This window comes from Pteropus medius, unplaced genomic scaffold, assembly GCF_902729225.1.
Source record: "Pteropus medius unplaced genomic scaffold, Ma_sr-lr_union100, whole genome shotgun sequence".
Taxonomy (NCBI): domain Eukaryota; kingdom Metazoa; phylum Chordata; class Mammalia; order Chiroptera; family Pteropodidae; genus Pteropus; species Pteropus medius.
In genome coordinates, this window is record NW_024340695.1 from 4,364,055 (window position 1) to 4,383,538 (window position 19,484).

The 19,484-nt window shown below is 46.7% G+C and overlaps 1 protein-coding gene across 2 annotated transcripts in view; it reads left to right on the forward strand.

The window, feature by feature from the left end:
• The first annotated feature begins 632 nt into the window (after nt 1-632).
• ACSS1 (acyl-CoA synthetase short chain family member 1) overlaps nt 633-19,484 on the forward strand; it is a 55,567-nt gene continuing 36,715 nt past the window's right edge. The window contains exons 1-2 of one of the 2 annotated variants that reach the window (XM_039864658.1): nt 633-1,034; nt 9,275-9,371. In XM_039864658.1, coding sequence (XP_039720592.1) covers nt 710-1,034; nt 9,275-9,371 — 422 coding nt within the window. In that variant the 5' untranslated portion in view covers nt 633-709. The remainder of the gene's footprint in view (nt 1,035-9,274; nt 9,372-19,484) is intronic. The other variant, XM_039864656.1, reaches the window with a different exon arrangement.

The window sequence follows — 19,484 nt, forward strand, 5'->3', positions numbered from 1 at the left end:
CAGCTGGGTTATAAGAGCATTGGACCCCAGACCACAGTCCCAGGTCCCCACATCCTCCTAGCCTGTGGTCCCTTGATCAGCCCATTTAGCCCACGGGGACTACTTGTGTATGTGTACGAGAGGGTACAGGCCAGCCTAGAGGATAAGGGCATACAATTGGATTAATACCTTGACTTCAGTCTGAGATTCTGAACCGACCTAACTTTGGTACTCAGACCCACTTGTGTGCTTTGCAGCATCAGTCGCTTCTGTTCTGTGCAGGTTCCTTTCCTCCGACCCAGACTGCTCCAGGTGCCCGGCCCCGCCCGCGTTCCCGACGCACGTGTCTGCTATTCGCTGCGTGGCTGAGCTGTCGGAACTTGAAGATACACAAATTGAAACCGAGTGGCCCTATGTCCAGCGTCGGGGAGGGAGAGTAAACGATGCGAGTGCCTCGCAACAACTCTAGGGTCGGGGCCCCGCTCCGCCCCGCTCGCGGGAGCCCCGCCCCAGGCCGCTCCCCTCCTCCTTCGCAACACCCTTCCCTGCGGCAGGGGAAGAGGAAGGGGGTGTGGACCCGGCCGGTTCCGGAAGGCAGCTTCAGCCGGGAAGGGGCCTGGGGAGTGGGTGGTGGCAGGAGGGCGGAGACGGGGCGGGGCCCGTGGAGAGCAAAGGGGCCTCCCGCTCGCCGCCGGGCTTGGGGCACAGAGGCCTGGAGGCGTGGGGCGAGATGGCGGCTCGCAGCCTGGGCTGCGGTGTCTGGAGGCTCCTGGGCAGCCTGCCAGGGCACGCGGGACCGCGGGGGTGGCCGCCGCCCGGGGTCAGCGCGCTCCGCAGGGCGGCCTCTGGGCCCTCGGGCAGCGTCCCCGCCGCCGGCGTGCAGCCCGCCTCGTACCCCATGCTGAGGGTGCAGGCGGCCCAGCAGCCAGCCGCCTTCTGGGGGCCGCTGGCGCGGGAAACGCTGCTGTGGGACACTCCCTACCACACCGTTTGGGACTGCGACTTCAGCAGCGGCAAGATCGCCTGGTTCTTGGGAGGCCAGCTAAACGTATCTGGTGAGTGGGCTGCGGGGACCCAGGGCGCCCCAACTCACACCTCCAGGGAGGACTCACAGAACCCGGTCGGCGCAGCAGCCCCAGGCGGATCGCAGCCTCGTGGGCCACGTCAACACCCGCCCCAGAGGCTCCAGCCTTTCCTCCCGCTGCAACCCCAAGCCCAACCCCGCCTTGCCCACTCCAGCCTTTGCCCACGGAGACCTGGCCCGGCGTGAGCTGGAGTCGTCAGCTTCTGGCCTGGCTCCAGGGGCTCCTCCAATGGTGGGCTCTCAAGTTTAACCTCGTGGCTCCACCGCCCCGTGGAGCGCAAGCCTGCGCCGAGCAGCGGGGGACACCGGGGCCGGGTTGGGGTGGAGTGTGCCGGGCCCCCGGGAGTCGGGACTTCTCCGCGCCTATCTCACAGGCCGGAGGCAAAACCGAAAAGCATCTGGCTATTGTCAACACCAGCTGCCTGTCCAGCGACTGGCCTGGGAAGAAATAGTGCCCATGTAAACAAACCGAGTTGTGGCAGGTGGCCAGGAGGAAAACACCCCAGACCAGCAGCTGGAATCACTTATCTCGTTGCTCTTGGGCAGGAAGGAAGGAATGGCGGGGCGTCTCAGCTCTCAGTTTCAGTTGCCTCTCCTCTGCCCCCGCCCCAAAGACCTAGGGCTTGCTTTAGACCTGGTTCTCACTGAGATCCCAGAAACCAGCTCCACCAGTGTCAATACTGCTCTTTTGTTAAGATTTGAGATTGGGCCGGTGGGGGAGATTACACTATGCCTCCAGGCAGCAAGGAGAAAAGGTCCAGGAACTGGAGGCAGTGTCCAGCCAGGCAGGGTAGGCTGGGTGTGGGCAGCCTGAGGCGGAGGGGACTTGCAGCCAGTTGGGTGCTTAGAGGGATTGCGCTGTCAGGAAGGATGGCACACCCTGTTAGGTGGAGTCTGGGCAGTGTTTCAGGGAAAGACCTGCAGATCTTCATGGCAGGGTTGGACCCTGGTCAAGACCTGAAGTTTGAGATAGGTGTCTCACACAACTCCACCATTTACTCCTCTGAACCTGTCTCATTTGTAAACTGGGAATAATAAGTTCCTCCTGCTAGACTAATTGTGAGGACAGTGTCCGAGGTGTGGAATAGGCCCAGCACTTTTTAGTGATCAATAAGTAGTAGTGATTTTAATTTATTATATTTAGAAATAGCCATACAATTATAGATAGTATCTTGTAGTTATTTTTCAAAGAAACTCAAGGGAATTTTGAACCAGATTCCCCACCCCCCATATTGTATACTACTTTGCTGGCTTAATCAAAATTACTTACTAGATAAGTGTTTTCTCTAAAAATGAGTCAGCAGCAAGTGTCCTTAAACAAATGGGGAAAAAAACCAAACCCTTAGGTTTGCAGAGTTGGTGGCAGTGCCCTTGAAGAGAAGAGAGCAGCTCACAGAAGAGAGGGCAGAAAATGTGCAGCTACTGTGGAAGCCAACTGGGACTTGGGAGGTCTGAGGCTGTCATGAATGATCAGGGTTGGCTTGAGCAAACCTGCAGTCTCTTACTTTCAGATAAGTCACTGGAGATGGACCTCACTGGGCAGGCAGCAAGGGCCTCTTAATCCTCACTTGGTCAGGGTCAACATGTGGTCAGCTAGCAGAAGTGCCTTTTTCCTTCACTTATTTTGCCAGAAATGGTGCTTCAGAAACTGCCTTGTGGGAAAACAGCTTTTCAGCAGCATTCTCACCTGTAATGTGTATGCCCACCCTCTCATCTGTCAGAAATATCTCTGCCCTTTGTCAGCGTCTGCAAACCACAGAGGTGATGATATAAAAACGTCCAGACCAGGTCATAGCAGCCCTGGGAGACCCCTAGAAAGCTGTGGAATGGTGAGGGTGTTTTGGCCTGATCTGTCTGTGTGATAGTGTGATGATGGCTTGTCCCAAAAAGGTGTCAACTTTTGAAACTCTGATTACCCCTTCAGGAAGATCTATACCTGTACTTCTTGAATTGTGGTCCCCAGAGCAGGGGCATCAAGTATCACCTGGGAACTTTTAAGAAATGCAAGTTCTCAGACCCTATCCTAGACCCCTGGAATCAGAAACCCTGAGGGTGGGGCTCTGCCATCTATGTTTACAAGCCATCCAGTGCTTCTGATGTTCATGTAAGGTTGACTGCCATTGACCTATATGCTAGCGTGGACAAAGGCACTTCTAAATGAGCAGACTTGGAATTAATGGAGATGACTTTAGTAAAGAAACAGAAATGATAGATAGGTGGTATAGTACACCTTAGTCGTTCTGGGTATACCTTGAGAATCCCACCTGTGTCTTAATCCTTGCTTTCTTCTTATTCTTTGCATGGGTTTCCTTGTCTGTTCAATAAGGAAAATGTTCTCCTTGTAATTGTTCCATATCTTACCGGCCCCAAACATTGTATTACTCTCATAGTTCTGTGGGTCAGGACTTTGGACAGGGCCCCATGGGAATGGCTTTCTTCCACTCCCCATTATCTAAGTCCGGGACTGTTGTCATCTGCTTGCTTCTTACTCCCAAGTCTGGGGCCTGAGCTGGGATGATTCAAGCTAAACTCAGCTAGAACTGTGGCCCAAAGCACCTACACAGAGCTTCTCACAGCTTGATGACTGGGTGGAGGGAACATCATTGACCAGAGGTCACAGACACCACCTCAGAAAGCTGCTAGATTCCTTCTGACCAGCAGTGGTTGGCTTGAGGACACCTAGGACTGTCATTAGCATTAAACGAGAAAAGCTCTCTCTACACAGTTTTTAGCATGTAACTTGTACCTACTCACTCCAATTATTAGTCTTTGTTCTTTATTGAATCCTTTGGGGATGGGGTAGGGGACTGTGACCTTAAGCCTAGCCTTTGGCAGTGCTGCTGAGAGTGCTGTTTCCTCTGAACAGGACCATGTGGGCTTGTGTCTGATCAGCCTGGGACAGATGGGAAACAGGTCAGGAGGGCATGCAGGTGGCCAACATCAAAGTCCATCTGGAGCTCTGGGATAGTAGCCAGGTCTTTAGGTGGGTCTTGATGTCAGAAGGCCCACTGGGCAGGGGAGGAAGAGTCACCACCTCATTTAGTGACTTGCTTCTATTACCTTTAAATAAAACTGCTTTGCAGAAGGTTCTTTGGAAAGCCAAGATCTAAAAAAGATTTTTTCCAATCTTTGAAATATGACTCTGTTCTTTGTAGGGCTCAATAGATATTTTGCTCTGTGGCATATCAACTCAAGATGTCAGGAAGTTGCAAATGTGGAACTGGAGGGATATTATTACATGTGTTACTTTCAAAAAACACAAACTCTATTTTCTAAACACCAAATTCTGAGTTTGATTTTTAAAAAGTGTGTATTTTTACTTTCAAGCAAGGGTTAGAGAAACTGTATTTAACTAAGCATTAAACACAAGTTTCTGGATGCTTTTTGGAACATTAGTTGCAGCAATGGGAACCATTTTGCTGTCCTTTCTCTTCTTTATGACATGCCTGAAATAATTTAGAAGGCAGACACACTGACAATGGCAAGATGCTACATTCATGTGCTTCACTTATCTCTCAGTGATTGAAGTACTTTTAACTTGTCTAAGGTCTTTCAAGGAATTCTAAATGAAAATATAACCCCAGGTCTTAGGAACAAGATCCTGTAGAAGAGACTGAATTCTCCCCAGTTGTCAGAGGCATGACTGACTTTAAAGAGCAGATGTTTCTGGAAAGTTGGAAAATATAATTTTTGCGACTGATTTAATATTTTAAAATATGCCAGAGAGATTTTCTATTTAAAGAAAACCCATTGCGAATCATTTTTTTGACTATCAACTCCCCCTTTTTTTTTTTAAATTAAAATTAGATTTCTGTATGTAGGTTTACTTAAAGTTGGGGAGAGGGAGGGATGTATTTAAACCACAGACAGCAGGAGTTCTTGAAAATTCCTATGTAAGTGTATGCCATCTTTATAACAGAAATAATAACCCTCTTGTAGTCTTTTTTTAAAAAACAAAGCCCCAAACCTGTGAACCACCAGTAGGCATTTGTTTAACTATTTGCAGAGCTGTGTTTCTATGTTAGACCTGCACTGAAGTTAACATGATGGCGCCTCTTCTCATCCCATTGTCGTGACACCAATGTGAAGTGGTTGGTGGTCTTATTGTACAGATGTGGAAATAAAGGTTCCAATTCATGTAAGTGATGAACAGTGCAGGAAATGCCCCAAATGGCACAGGGCCTACATTCTAATGAGTAAAGTAGAATTTGCCCACAAATCAGTAAATGGGAAAATCCACACTGGGGTAACTTGCTCAATGCTTTTACAGTTGTTAAGGGTAGATTTGTGATGTCATCCTCCACGCCACCCCTATGATAAGTGAATCTTAGGGACCTTGTGACCCAGATGGAAGAGGGTTTAGCAGAGCCATCATTGTGTCCCAGAATGGGGACCACTGGGTGGAATAAGTAAGCAGTTAAATGGTGCAGGCCCCTGAATGATGGAGAGGGAGGATCATTGTGTGCTAGGAAATTTGGAAAAGGCTTGAATTAGGAGATAGGAACCTTAAATTTCACTAGGGCCTTCCCCAGCTCTTCTTGGAAATGCATGGAACTGGAATTTTCTTGTCCCACTGCCCATTTCTTTGGGTGGAGACACTTTTTCCTCAACATGAGGAAGTAAGAATTCCTTTCATCTTCGTTCTCTCACTCTCTTCTTTCTTTTTCTCCTTGCAATTGAGCTAATAGCAGGAACCACACATATACGTGGCGTTTTAGGGCCACTGTCACCCAGACCCTGCACTTTGCTTTTTCTGGGAGCTTGTGTCATCTGAGTGTCAACCCTGAGAGTTGTGCGCTGTATTTCCCTTGGAAACACTTCCATACCATCTGAGTCTGTGACAGAAAACTCTCCAGTGGCATCTAATTTCTGCTGTCATGCCCAGAGTCAGGAACCATTACCCCCACTACAGATTAGGAAATTGAGATTTAGATTAAATAACAGGTGGATCATCTTTGGTTAGTGAGTGGCTGGACAGGGACCGGACTTTGGAGAGTGGCTTTGGCCTATGACTGCAGGCTGCCTTCTAGCAAGGGTGGTGCCACCTGTCTTACAGAGCTAGCAGGTGTCTTTGATCACTCCTGTCTCTATAAGGAAAAGAAAGCCCCCTGGAATCTGGAATATACATACAAAGTAGAATGTGTGTAGATGTATGCATGCATGTCTGTCTGTGGGTGTATGGTCCTGGACCAGCAGCAACAGCATCACTAGAATCTGTTAGAGGCGAAATGCTCAGGCCTACCCAGACCTGTGCTCAGTCAGACTTGGGATAATGATGGTGCTCACAATCTCTTTGCTAAGAAGTCCAGAGGGAGTTCTGGGGGATTTAGAAGTGCTGATTTAGACTAATAAGAGATCTTTTTGAGGAAGAAAGCCATGAAGACAGGATGAGTTCTGTTCTCTCCCTTGGGGAGGGGGCCAACCTGGTGCCATTTATTCTATTGTTGCCCTCCAGATCTAGGACTTGAATGGTCTGTCCACCAGAGCTGTGGTGCTTCTCTGCTCTGTGCTCTTGGTTAGGCTGCTTGCATGCAAACATCTGGGAAGGACCTCTGGCTTCCTTCCACAGAGGGACAGCAGGGGCACACATCTTGAGTGAGAGGGGTCATGAGGTCCAAGGGATGTGAAGTGCTCACTGAGAGGGTGGGCACCAAGGGAAGACAGCAGTGAGGAGAGTGGGACAGTGTGTGCCAGGCAGGGAGAAACCATGCAAAGGTCCTGAGGCAGGAAGGTGCTCAACAGCCTTGGCACTGCCATTGGGGAGAGGTAGATCACGTGGAGCCTTGGTGGCCTCTTGTCTAGCACCTCCTATATGCAAGGAAGGCACCTAGGGGATACTGCACTCAGGGCTCGGTGCTGAACTGCCTGAATTCCTACCATTCGTCAGCCCTGGGCTGGTATTGCTGGCCACCCAGCTACACCCTGGATGCTGTCCATCCCGTGGACCTCTGCTCTCCTATTTGGAGTGAACCAGGCACAGAGTGCCCTTCTGGTCTCTGAGGCACTGAGGGTTTAGGTTCGAAGTTGGGCAGTCACCCTTGGGGTGGGAAGCATGTGCCGGCGCCCTGGCTGCTGTGAGAGCAGGCAATGTGAGTAGATGAGCCCTAGCTGAGGAGTTACTTGTGCTTTGAGGCCTTTCTTACTATTTCCTAGCTCAGTCTTGGGCAGGTCACTGGACTACCTGGAGACTGTTTCCTAAGCTATACCTGATCCAACCACGTTCCAGGGTGACTCAGAAGGTCCAACTCAGGGTGAGAGAAGGTGTGTTGGAGCAGGCTTCTAGGATAAGAGTGTGCACACCTATCACCTTGAGTCTTCTCAAGGCAAGTCTGGGGTGGAACTAAAGGTTTGCATCTGTTTTCCATTGCTGCCTGGAGCAGCCTTGGCCAGTGATCACTCATGTGCACGTGGAAGCAATACCCTCTTCCTGGGTGCACGGCTGTAACCCACTCTGTTTCTTTTCCAACCCTTTCTGCAGTATCTGCCTTCAGTTTCAAGGGTCTGGGCACTCCAAGCCTTGTTGTGAACTGCCCAGGGTCACTGCCTCCTGTTCCACTGCTCAGGTCCTCTAGGGCCAGGCAGTGGAAGGGGTACAGAGCCCAGGGCAGAATGTGGCTTCATCTACTGGATTGTTCAAGAGAAGTCAGAAATCCCTGGTGTCTGTGTGTGTGTGTGTGTGTCCCTCTCCCTCTCCCTCTCCCTCTCCCTCTCCCGTTTACAGTGTAAATCCAGGTTCTTCCATGAACCTCTTTTCAGTTTCTCTTCTTGCTTTTCCTCTCCTGTTTTTTGAGCATTTCTTCTCTTTTATTTTTACAATAATTCAAAGAACTTTTCTGTGTCGGTAGTATTAATAACTTTTTCCGTGACATTTATCTTTATTAAAATTTTTGATGTATAACTTATATACCTATTAGGAGCCACAAAATTGAAATGAAATTTTTTATTATAAGAATAAATAACACATAAAGTAACCCAAGAGAGAAAAATATAATTCATACACATACATTAAAGTATGTAAATTTTTTCATGCGCGTTCATCCTCTCAAGAATTATGGAAATCACGTGATCTTTGGTATCTCCCATAACTTTTGTCAGAATGGTTATCCCATTTCAAAGTCTCTGTAACTCATAGTATGATATTTACCAGTTGGTAATAGTACCTTGTATTCATATAATGGCTCTTTAACATTGTCTTTCATTTGTTTCTGGTCATAGCCCTGTGAGTTAGACATGATAGATAATGCAGCTCTCATTTACGTAGGAGGAGATTGATTTGTAGGAGGTAAGTAACTGCCTTGAAAAGAAAAACAAATTTATATACCCAGCCATTGGTGTGACACTGAAGACCACGTGGGCATATAGCTGCTGTCCCCAACAGTTATTTGTGGTGTTCTTTTCCCCTACTGATGGAGATGTGAGTGATGGGAGCCTGGCTTTGAGGGCTGGCTCTAAGGGGCTCTGGCATTAACCAGCCAGATCTAAGCTCACCTTGAAATCAGAAGAGTAGTGAACAGGATGTCAGCAAATGAACATGATCCTACTAATCTTCAGGTTTACAGTAAACTGGCAGAACTGAACTTCTGTTTTTGCGGGCACTCATGTGGCCTGAGCTTGGCTAATAGAGGGGGAGGGGATCAGAGCCTTCTGGAAAACCAGCATGGCATTTCCCAATTGTTGCATCACTCCTTGGAACAGAGGTTGATTTGTAGGGCACTGGCTGGACACCTGTGGCTCCTTGACCTGCGTCTCTACCACATGTTCCTCACAGGAACTGTATATTGTACTAGGGGTGTCCTATTAGCATTAAGTAGTTTTTCCAACACTGCAGGCTGCAGTGCCCAGCCCCAGCTGCACATTAGAACCACCTAGGGAGCCTTGAAAATGTCAGGGCCTATTGGGCAAGGTCCCTGGGGACGACCTGGAAGACACCAACACGTGGCTGGGTTTGGGACTATTGGCAAGAAGTACCTACTTCAGACTGTTCACAGGGAATCACTCTGTAACTGTGAGATCATATTTGTATAGTAATCATCTTATTTTTGTATACTCTTGACAATCACCCTTCTTTTTGAGGGGAAGTAGAAACATCAGCTTTGACGAGTGAGAGTCCACCTCAGCAGAGAGTTGTGTAAGCCACAGTAAACCAGACCCTCCCCTGATTTTGATTCTAAAAGCACCAAGTGTAATGTCCATAAACCTGTTTTTGTGCAGTCAACTGCTTGGATCTGCATGTTCGGAAGTCCCCGGAGAGTGTCGCTTTGATCTGGGAGCGAGATGAGCCTGGAACTGAAGTGAGAATCACCTACAGGTAACATGTGTCCCCTGACAGCAGACATCTCAGTGTGCCACACAGTCTCCTGGGCCTCCACGTCTCTGTTTGCATTAGATACCTCTGCTGGCTTAGAAGAGATGTGGCCTTCCTGTTGACTTGGCATTATTCAGTGTCTTCAGATTCCCATAGAAGGAACTCGGTGTTTGGGAATAACTATGATGAATGTTCAAAGCATAGTGGAGGCTGTTGGCATAGTCCTGTCAGCATGTGTCCGGTCCTGGGTAGGGGTATCCTGAGTATCAAGGAACATGATTTAGCTTTGAGAAAGTTCTCTCATCCCAGGAAAAGTAAATATGAATGCAAGCTGAATAAAATATATGCTGGCATAATGAAAGTCAGCCAACTCAGCCTCTTACTCCTAGTGTGCTTATGAGAGTGGGACAAAAAATAAAATCAAGTTTTTTAAAAAGGGGATACACCTTACATTCATATTCTTTGATTCCTTAAACAAATTCTTGATATAGTTTATGTGCCAAGCACCCTTCTGGATATCGTGTGTGTGTTGGGAGCTTTGAATGAATCCAGTGTTCAGGAACAGTAACTGGCCTCCCAAGACTGCCGCCTTCAACAGGGATGGCATTGCTTGGGGTCTCTGTGGCCAGTCACTGCAGGGCATTGGGTCTTCCTTCCCCGGTGGTAAAACTCCCTTTGCTAAAGCCTCGTGTTCCCTATATAGCATCATCTCAGACCCACTATGAACCTAAGTAGTGTGTCCTTTGTCTTTATCCCCACTCCCCATCGAGGAGTCATAAGCATGATTATGCTCCTGGTGGGTAGCTACTGCTTTTCTTGTCTGATCATTCAACATGTTTCATTGTGTGATGCTGTATCAGTCAGGACAGGCTGGGTTTGTTGCAGTAACAAACAATCCCAAAACGCATAGCTGAGTGTGGCTGGGTGGCCACCTTAGATTGTAATAGTCACAGAAGCCTCTCTGAAGAGGTAGCATTTAAGCTGAGGTCCTATTGATGAGAGGAAGCAGCCATGAGAAGAATGGGGGACCCTGAGGAGGAATGAGTGTAGGTAACCTGGGGAGAGAGAGAAGGTGTATGTGACTGGGGCGATGAGAGTGAGGGTATGTGGTAGGAAGAGTGTTCAGTGAAGCAGGTCCAGACCTAGGGGCTAGAGAACAGCAGTTCCTCCCCTGCCACTTGGTTGACTGGGTGTCCATAGGGCACCCCTAGTTTCTTGGTTGTTTCCCGAACTCAGGTTTTATCACAGACCCATCACCAAAGATGGTAAAACTACTCAGGTTGACTTTTGGGTACAGCAAAGTGACGTTCCTTAATCTGCTGCGGCTTCTAGTGGGCACTACCCTACTCGTCCTCCCCTCTTTTCACCAACACCCTCAGCCGTCACAATCCATCATGACCTTACCAGCCAGGGCACTGATGTATCTCCTGCTAGCTGAGTTTAGGGCCCATACGGATACACCTCAAGCCCTACCCAGATGACTGAAGCACCCCAGGACCCCTGTGCACACTGGAGTTGGGGAAGTGCTGCTTTAATAAACAAAGTGGCTCCACTGTTCTTTACTATTATTGGCCCGAGTTGATTTATATGTGATTCTTTAGTAAAAAATTAAGGCTCTGGGTAGGGGTAGAGAAGCTAACTAACTGAATGCTGGAGGTAAAGTGGGTCCAGCCAGGGACTGCTTGATGTGCCCAGACCTAAGAACCACTTTAGTTCCATTGCGCCACAGTAGCCCTGGGCAAGGTACAAACTTATGAGTACAGGCAAAGTATTTATTATTTTCTCTCCAAAAATCTATAGACTTCAACCAGAACAGTTTTACAGACTTCAGCCAGTCTTAGCACCAGATGACTATTACTGTTTCCTGTAAAAGAGAAATATGCGTACAGGTTGTCTGTAATTACAGCTAGTTAATTATTTTCCTGGTCATTTTAGGTTTTTGACATGAGATTTTCTCCCACTCCTCTCAGAGGAATGCTATCGAGACATTGGTGCTGGCTGTCCAGTTTAGTGGCATACAAACTGCCACTAAGCTTTCCAGTGTCTCATGCAGTGGCACCCAGGGTGTCCCAGGACAATCACAAGACCAGGACCGAGTTCCAGACACATAGCCTGAGACTTTTATGGAAACCCTGTGGGAATGTGGTTCTCAAAGGCTGAGGTGCTGGTGGCAGTGCAGTTTCCTGGGGACAGTGCCCACCTTGTCTCTCTGAAACTTGGGGTGACATGTCTCATTCCTCAGGTGCCCACAGCCTCTTACTCCTGGGTCTTCTAAATTCTTTTGATGAGAGGCACATTTCTGAGGAATCATTGTAGAGTTTGTAACATGAACCAACAACTCTTGCCCCAACAACCATTTGTAATACCTCCATCCCACTCACAAGAATCGCTACTGTTTGCCATATGTCTAGGCAGACACATATGCATGCCTGCAGGGGTACATATATACATGTGAACACCACATGTACCTGCACACATATGTATTAAACGTGTTCATTCTTCAGGCTCATTTCTACAACCTGCTCTTAGTGTTCAAGGATCTGTCCTGGAAACGCTCTCCAGGTGGCAGGCATGGCCCTGCCTCCTGCTCTGTTAGTCTTGCTGGTGATTTCTTAGCCATTGCCTGTGGCTGGACTCTCAGATTGCCTTCAAGTGTTCACTGTTCTGGATACCAGCACGTATTTGTAACCTTACCTCCCTCGGTTGGGGGGGTTCCATGTCCTCATCCTGTTCTCATCCCTCTTGTGCTATCGGGTCCTTCGTTCTGTGCCAGACAGGCTGAGGCTGTGGGAAGGGGGTTCCTCAGCAGTGCAGGTGGGCCTTGTGCTGTTGCTGGCCCCCTGGCTCTGGAAGGAAAACCTCTTCAGCTGTGGTATTTTCAGACTTCCTCCTTCAGAAGAACAGTGCTCACTTCCTGATGGGAAGTGAGGGGGCAGGAGGAGCACTTTGCTTGGTAGTGATCAGCCTGAAATAGTCTGTACAATCTCCCAGGGAAGAGAGCAGCCTGTGACCTAAGGCTGGAGCCAGGGCCAGAGGGCCTCCCTCGCCTAATTTCAGATGTGTGTCTAGGACTGGCCTGAGGAAGCTGTTCTCTTTCAGTGAACCAGAACTGCAAACCTTGGGCCCTTGTACCACTGGAGGCTGAGCCTGCAGGTGTGAGGCCTCCCGAGGCAGAGGCTGCTGAGACCAGGTGGACCTGGATAACCTGGTCGTTTCCCCAAGGCTTGCAGCCAGATAGCACCCTTGGTGTTTTTCCTTCCAACTGTCCACGTGAGCTGCTCCAGCATGGTGCCTGTTTTACAAGGTTGTCCACATGTAGTTCAAGTTGGCAGATTCCAGAAACCCTCAGGGATGGAGATGTAGAGAAACACAAATCCTTTTCTTTAGGAAGGTCGTGGTGGGATTTCAGGTAGATTCATGAAGTCAAGACCACTGCCTGCCTAGATCTTGGGGTCTGGAATTTCCAAGCTGGGGATGGACACAGGGCATAGAGTACAGCAAACTGAAGCCCTGTGGCTCGTTGTGGGTGTCCCTGTGTGCAGGGCCTTCATCCCATGGTGTGTATGTAGGTGCTTGGAAACGGGAGAGAGCACGCTACGGTTGCCATGCTGAGAGTATTTACCAAAGTTCTTAACCAGTTCATCTTTGCCTGAAGTTCTTTAAAGAAGGGTCTGAATTTGAACCTGAGTCTGGATGTGACTCTTTTAATTAAGCTGTCACAGGATTTAACCCTGGCCAGTAGTGTGGACTTCAACCTCCCCATCTGTCTAACCACAGATTAGAAGAAACCAGTGCTGTTCCAACATTAGTGGTCATGGGGCAGCATATGGTATCATGCCCAGTATTGTAAAATGCAGAGCAGCAGAGCTGGGCATCAGTATTGCACCAGGAAGGTCAGATATCATCTTATATGTGCCCCCCACATGAGCTGAGTGTAGTTTTCACCATGGTCGAGCCCCTGGAGGGGGGATTTCTGGTTGTTCCATCTGGGCCTTCTTATTGGCGGGGTATGCACAGTCAGGAGCCCCTGTTCAGAGGAGCATGGGGGATGTCAGGCCCCCCTCCATCCTGCTTGCCTCAGAGCTCAGGTAGGGGCCGAGGGGATGACTTTCTCCCTTGGTTTGCTGGGCCAGCATTGGGTATCATTGAGACTTGCGGCCTAGTGCCTAATATAAAGAGCCTGTAAGGAGTACCAGATGGGGCCTGGCCCTCTGTCTGAGGCAGCTAGACCAGTACACAGAGGTGGAGGGAGCTAGGCAGGCCTGCAGACTGGAGGCACCTCCCTCAGAGGCTTGTTTGTGTCCTTGACCCTGGGTGTCTTCAAACTCAGCCACTTATTAAGGTCACAGAAGTGGCAAGTCTCTGTGGATGCCAGCTGTAGGAAGCAGGAAGTCTCATCATGGAAACCCATCGAGAAGGCTCTGAGGAAGTCCTGTGGAGGGTTGGGTTTTGAGAGGCAGAGGAATGGGGCATGATAATGCTTAGAAAACCCAATATCCTTGGCCCCTGTGCAGCCGCACCCTGCCCCAGGCCACTCTGCTCTTTGCTCAGCATGTGGGAACCATACTGGTTTCAGGGTGGCTCCCTATGGGCCAAACTTCCATCTCAGAGCCTATTACCTTATCAACAATGCTCACAGGAATAGTATCCTTCATGGTTTTGCAGTCACTCCTCAATGAGGCTCTTCAGCATACCAGCCCAGTTTAACTATTTGCTACTCAAGCTCACATCCTCCTTTTGTGATATTGTCTATTACGCCAGACTTCTTCCCAGGGTCTCCCTGAGATGAAGCTAAGTCAGACCACAGGTCACTGGGCTCTTGTGATGGTCAACTTCATAAATCTTGTGCCCTGTGTAATTATGACACTGTTATTATATATGGGTCCCTATTTCAAGACAACTAGGAATGATGCTCTCTCAGTGTCCCCCGCCCCCCCGATCAAAATCCAGTTCTGCAGGCAGAGACATCTACGGTTCTGCTCTGGCTCTTCTCAAGCCAACCCATACATATACATTCTCTAATTATGATGTGACATACCATGTTTGTCCTAATGATCTTCTGTACTTCCCCCTCCTCTCAGATGATGCATTCTCCTCTGATCATCACACGCTTGGGTCACAGCAGGCACTGAGGTTATACAGCTAGCAGTAGGAGAAGATGAGGTCGTCTGCCTCTTCGTGAATGTCAGACATCTGCAGAGAACCGCCATGGGCACGTTCTTCCCTTTTGCACCTCAGCAGCTGCTCTTCAGGGGGTACCTACCCTAGGGTCGCAAAGTGCACTTTGGTTTCTGTCTGTTTAGAGGCAGAGGGAGAAATGGCAGGTAGCACACTGGGGGCACACTGGAGGGTGAGGCGGCAAGCGTGGAGGAGACGGAAGGCCTGTGCTCCATGCTCGCTCTGTCCCCTGGCTTTGTGTGACCTTGAGCAAATCATTCCACCTTTCTGACCCTCAGTTTTCTCATCTGCAAGATGGAAACACATTTCTCCTGCTGAGCATTAGCAGGACATGGGGGATGAAAGCCCAGAACAGTGTTTGGGAGAATGAGGGTCCATTTTAGCTGTATGTTAGAGCCACAGAGTATAGCAAAGCCTCAAGGAAAATACATTTATTTTCTGTAGAAAACTTAGAAAACACATCTTTAGTGATCCCAAATTCAGTGGCTGGACTAGTGTTACCAGTGGTAGTTAAGCTCTTATGTCCTGTGAACCCTAAGTATGATGCGGCCTTCCTTGGAAAGTAACAGCTTTCAGAGTTTTTCTGTTTAAGTGTAGCAACTGCTTTATATTTCCCTGCAGCTTCTCTTTGCTATAGGTCACAAAATCAAATAATGATGTATGAGGAATTTCATACTTGGTTTATGAGCCTGTTCAGCTGAATTTCTGGAGCTTCTATTCTCTCAGTGGTAGTAAGTAGCAGAGCGAACAAATTTCATCACCTTGAAATCAGATTTAGTGTCTACAGGAATGTCTGGGTCAGAGGAGTCTGCCAGGGGAGAAGGAATTTGTCCTGAGGACTGATTCTGAGATATGATTCATGAGCCGGCTCTGTGCCCTGAGCAGCCTTCCATACTCTCTCTCTTGCTATGTTCTGCTTTCCCAAAGCTGATCCTTTCTTTTCTTACCACCTTCGTCTTCCAGAAATGGCTTGCTGAAGAGATTATCAAATTCTAGAGAAGCATACCAAGGAAAGATGAGTGTTCTTTCAAGTTCTGCATGTAGAGCATGGAGTCAACCCCTCCCCTATCAGCAGCCAGTCTTGGAGAAGAGAAATAACTGTGAAATGCTTTGTGTCTGTCACAAGCCTTACATTCACATATCAACACAATTACCTGGATTCACTTCCCTTATCGGCAGAAGAAAATGAAAAGTAGCGGGGAGTTGGTTTATTAGTGGGATTGGGCCTTCCCATTTGCTCTCTCAAAGGAATAGGACATTCTCCTGCCAGTGTGATATTGAGATGATGGCCAGCCTTGCCCTTTTTTCATTTGGGAAGTTAGAAGGCATCTGCAGAGTGGACAGGTGCTCATGGCTCAAACGCAGGCTTTGGTTGCCCTGGGCCTGCTGGGCTCTTGTGATTTCTGGCTTACTTGCTATTCTCATTCATTCAATAAATATTTGTATAGCACCTTCAGTGAGGTGGGCTCAGTTCTAGATGCTGGGAAGAAGGCAATAAACCTCCAAATCTCTGCCCAGGTAAATACAATAATACAGATACATGGCTTACTTTATTTCCCTGGGCTGTCATCAGGAAATACCTGGGAAGGAAAGATACTTTCAAATGGTAACCATGAAAAAACAGCTTTGATTTAAAGATAAATAAATAAATACCAGTGTATTTCTTCCTCTGTTCTGAACTCTGTTTCCAGCAGTGTCCTGTTTTATGTCATCTGAGTTCAGGTGGGTGTCATATTGTTTACAAATACTTGTAGTCAAATTTTGTCTTTAGCATTGGATAAATGTTATTCCCAGTTGATGCTTAAGAGTTGGCTATAGAAGGTCTCCTTCCTTTCCCCAAGGCCAGTCTGTATTTTACTAGTGTTAAGCACCATGGACATAAGGCCACATTTGTGTATTTGGGCACATGATTTGCATATGTCTACATTGAAGCCTTGGCATGGGGAGTCTACATTGCAGACAAACTTAAATATCTCGTTCAGTTCCTGAATAACAAGTGTCATATTTCTCTTTGCACTTGGAAATGTAACTCTAATTCATTTTAGTGAGATCTTTTCTCAGAAAGTTGCACATCACTGTTCTTTGGAAAAATCCTACAGGCAAGGAGGTAGCCAGTTTCTTGTAGCAATAGCCCAAAGCACATGTCACTAAGTGGTTGCATTATCTTTTTGATTCAGAAACAGTAGCATTTTGATTTTTGGAAGTCTTTGAGAAGTCATGAATATCCAAAAACATGCTTTTGAAAAACCTTTAACCACTTGGAATAACATGATCATTTGAATAACATTTATTTTTCAATGATTTGAAGACCTAGATTTACTCACCATATTTTCCAGGGTATATATAAGTCTAGAGCAGATTGCTAATGAAAAACAAAAGTTTAAAATGAAAAGGAAAATCCAAATTTAAAAAATAATAAGTTAGCTGGAAAGATGAGTAGAAATTGAGATAGAATTAAATAGGAACAAGTGGAAAGTCAGGAACATTTGCTTTTAAAAAGTAATTCCCTGATCATAATATGGTAAAGCATTGGTTAAAGAGAAGGTGTTTCATGTACTGAGAAATAGGGCGGATTATTGAATTAATTGAATTTGAGCCACCTGTGTCAGGGGTTAAAAAATTAATACGCTCTTAATTTACATGGTTAAATAGAGTTGAGGTCCAGGATCTGAGTACTTGTATTCTGCCTTAGGCTCATACCATGGGAATGTGGAGGTCCATTTGGTAACCTGGAGGTTTCTAGAGAATGTGAGTGGGGTCATGGAGGGCTGGATGAGAACCTGAGAGACCAAAGGCTTCATGAGGCACTGAGAGGTATTCAGGAATTTGAAAGGCTGTCATTGAATGACAAATTAGATTTATTCAGGGCAGTGTAAAAGGGCTGAGCTGAGACCAAGGGGTGGAATTTGAACAGCTACAAATCTTGGTCCAATTTTAGGAAGATTTTTTTCTCTACTAAAGTGACATAGAGGCAGCCCTGTGAGGTGGTGACTCCCTGCAGTGTGATGTTTAGGCAAAGGCTGGACTGCTCTTCCTACGGATGTGACAGTGAGATTTCTGAACTTTCTGACCTTAAAAGACTCCTTTGACCTTGAGATTTATAGCCATGGCAGAATGGATAGGAAAGAGCGAGCTTGGAGATTTACCTGGATCCAATTCTTTTTTTTTCTTTATCAAGTTTATTGGGGTAACATTGGTTAATACAGTTATATAATTTTCAGGTGTACATTATAATTTGACATCTATTCCATTGTGTTTACAATCTAAAGTCCAGTTTCCTTCAGCTACCATATATTTGATCCCGTTTACCCACGTTACCATCCCCCTACCCTCCTATCTTTGACACCCTTTAACCGTCTACCTACCTCCTCCTCCTCAACCTCTATCTATAGTGGTTACCTAGTCTGGTAACCACTAGTCTACAGTCCATGTCCATGAGTCTCTCTTTGTTTGTCCTGTTCCTTTGTTGCTTTTAGGTGTCTGTCCCACATATAAGTGATACATTTGATTTCCAACTTTTTCTGTCTGGCTTATATTGCTTAGCATGATTATCTCTAGGTCCATCTATGTTGTCACAAATGACAGTATTTCATCTTTTCTTATGGCTGAATAATATTCAATTGCATATATGTAGCACAGCTTCTTTAGCCAATCATCTATTGGACACTTCGGTTGCTTCCATGTCCTGACCACCGTGAAAAATGCTGCTATGAACATCAATGTGCAAATATCTTTTCGGATATGAGTTTTAAGTCTTTGGGGTAAATACCCAGTAGAGGGATTGCTGGATCATATGGTAGGTCAATTCTTAGTTTTTTGAGGACCCTCCATACTGTTTTCCATAGTGGCTGTGCCAATTCGCGGTCCTACCAGCAGTGTATGAGGGTTCCTTTTTCTCTGCATCCTCTCCAACATTTGTTATTACCTGTCCTGTTGATTACAGCTATTCTATCAGGTGTGAGATGGTATCTCATTGTGGATTTGATTTGCATTTTCCTAATAGCTAGTGATGTTGAACATCTTTTCATATAGTTGGTGGCCATTTGTATGTCCTCTAGGGAGAAGTGTCTGTTCAGGTCCTCTGCCCATTTTTCGAATGGATAGTTTGTTTTTTTCTTGTCATTGATTGTATGAGTTCTTTGTATATTTTGGATATTAGGCCCTTATTGGAGGCATTGCTTGGAAATGTATTTTCCCATTTGGATGGTTGTCTCTTTACCTTGTCGATGGTTTCTTTTGCTGACCAAAAGTTTTTAAGTTTGATGTAGTCCCATTCATTTATTTTAGCTTTTACTTCCCTTGCCTTTGAGGTCAAATTCATAAAATCCTCTTTAAGTCCAAGGTCCTTGAGTTTCGTTCCTATGTTTTCTTCTATGCATTTTATTGTTTCAGGTCTTATATTCAGGTCCTTAATCCATTTGGACTTAATTTTGGTGTGTGGTGATAGACAACAGTTTAGTTTTATTCTTTTGCAGGTGGCTTTCCAGTTTTCCCAGCACCATTTATTGAAGAGGGTTTCCCTTCTCCACTGTATGTTTTTGGCTTTTTTGTCGAAAATTATATGCCCATATAAATATGGGTTTACTTTTGGACTGTCCATTCTGTTCCACTGGTCTGTGTGTCTGTTTTGCTGCCAATACCATGCCGTTTTGATTACTGTCGCTTTGTAGTATAATTTGAAGTCAGGCAGAGTGATGCCTCGAGCCTCGTCCTTTTTTCTCAGTATGGCTTTGGCAATTTGGGGTCTTTTGCACTTCCATAGAAATCTGATGATTTTTTGTTCCATTTCTGTAAAAAATGCCGATGAGATTTTGATGAGGATTGCATTAAATCTGTATAATGCTTTAGATAATAAGATCATTCTAACTCTGTTGAATCTTCCAATCCAAGAACGCGGAATGTCTTTCCATTTTTTGTATCTTCTTCAATTTCTTTTAA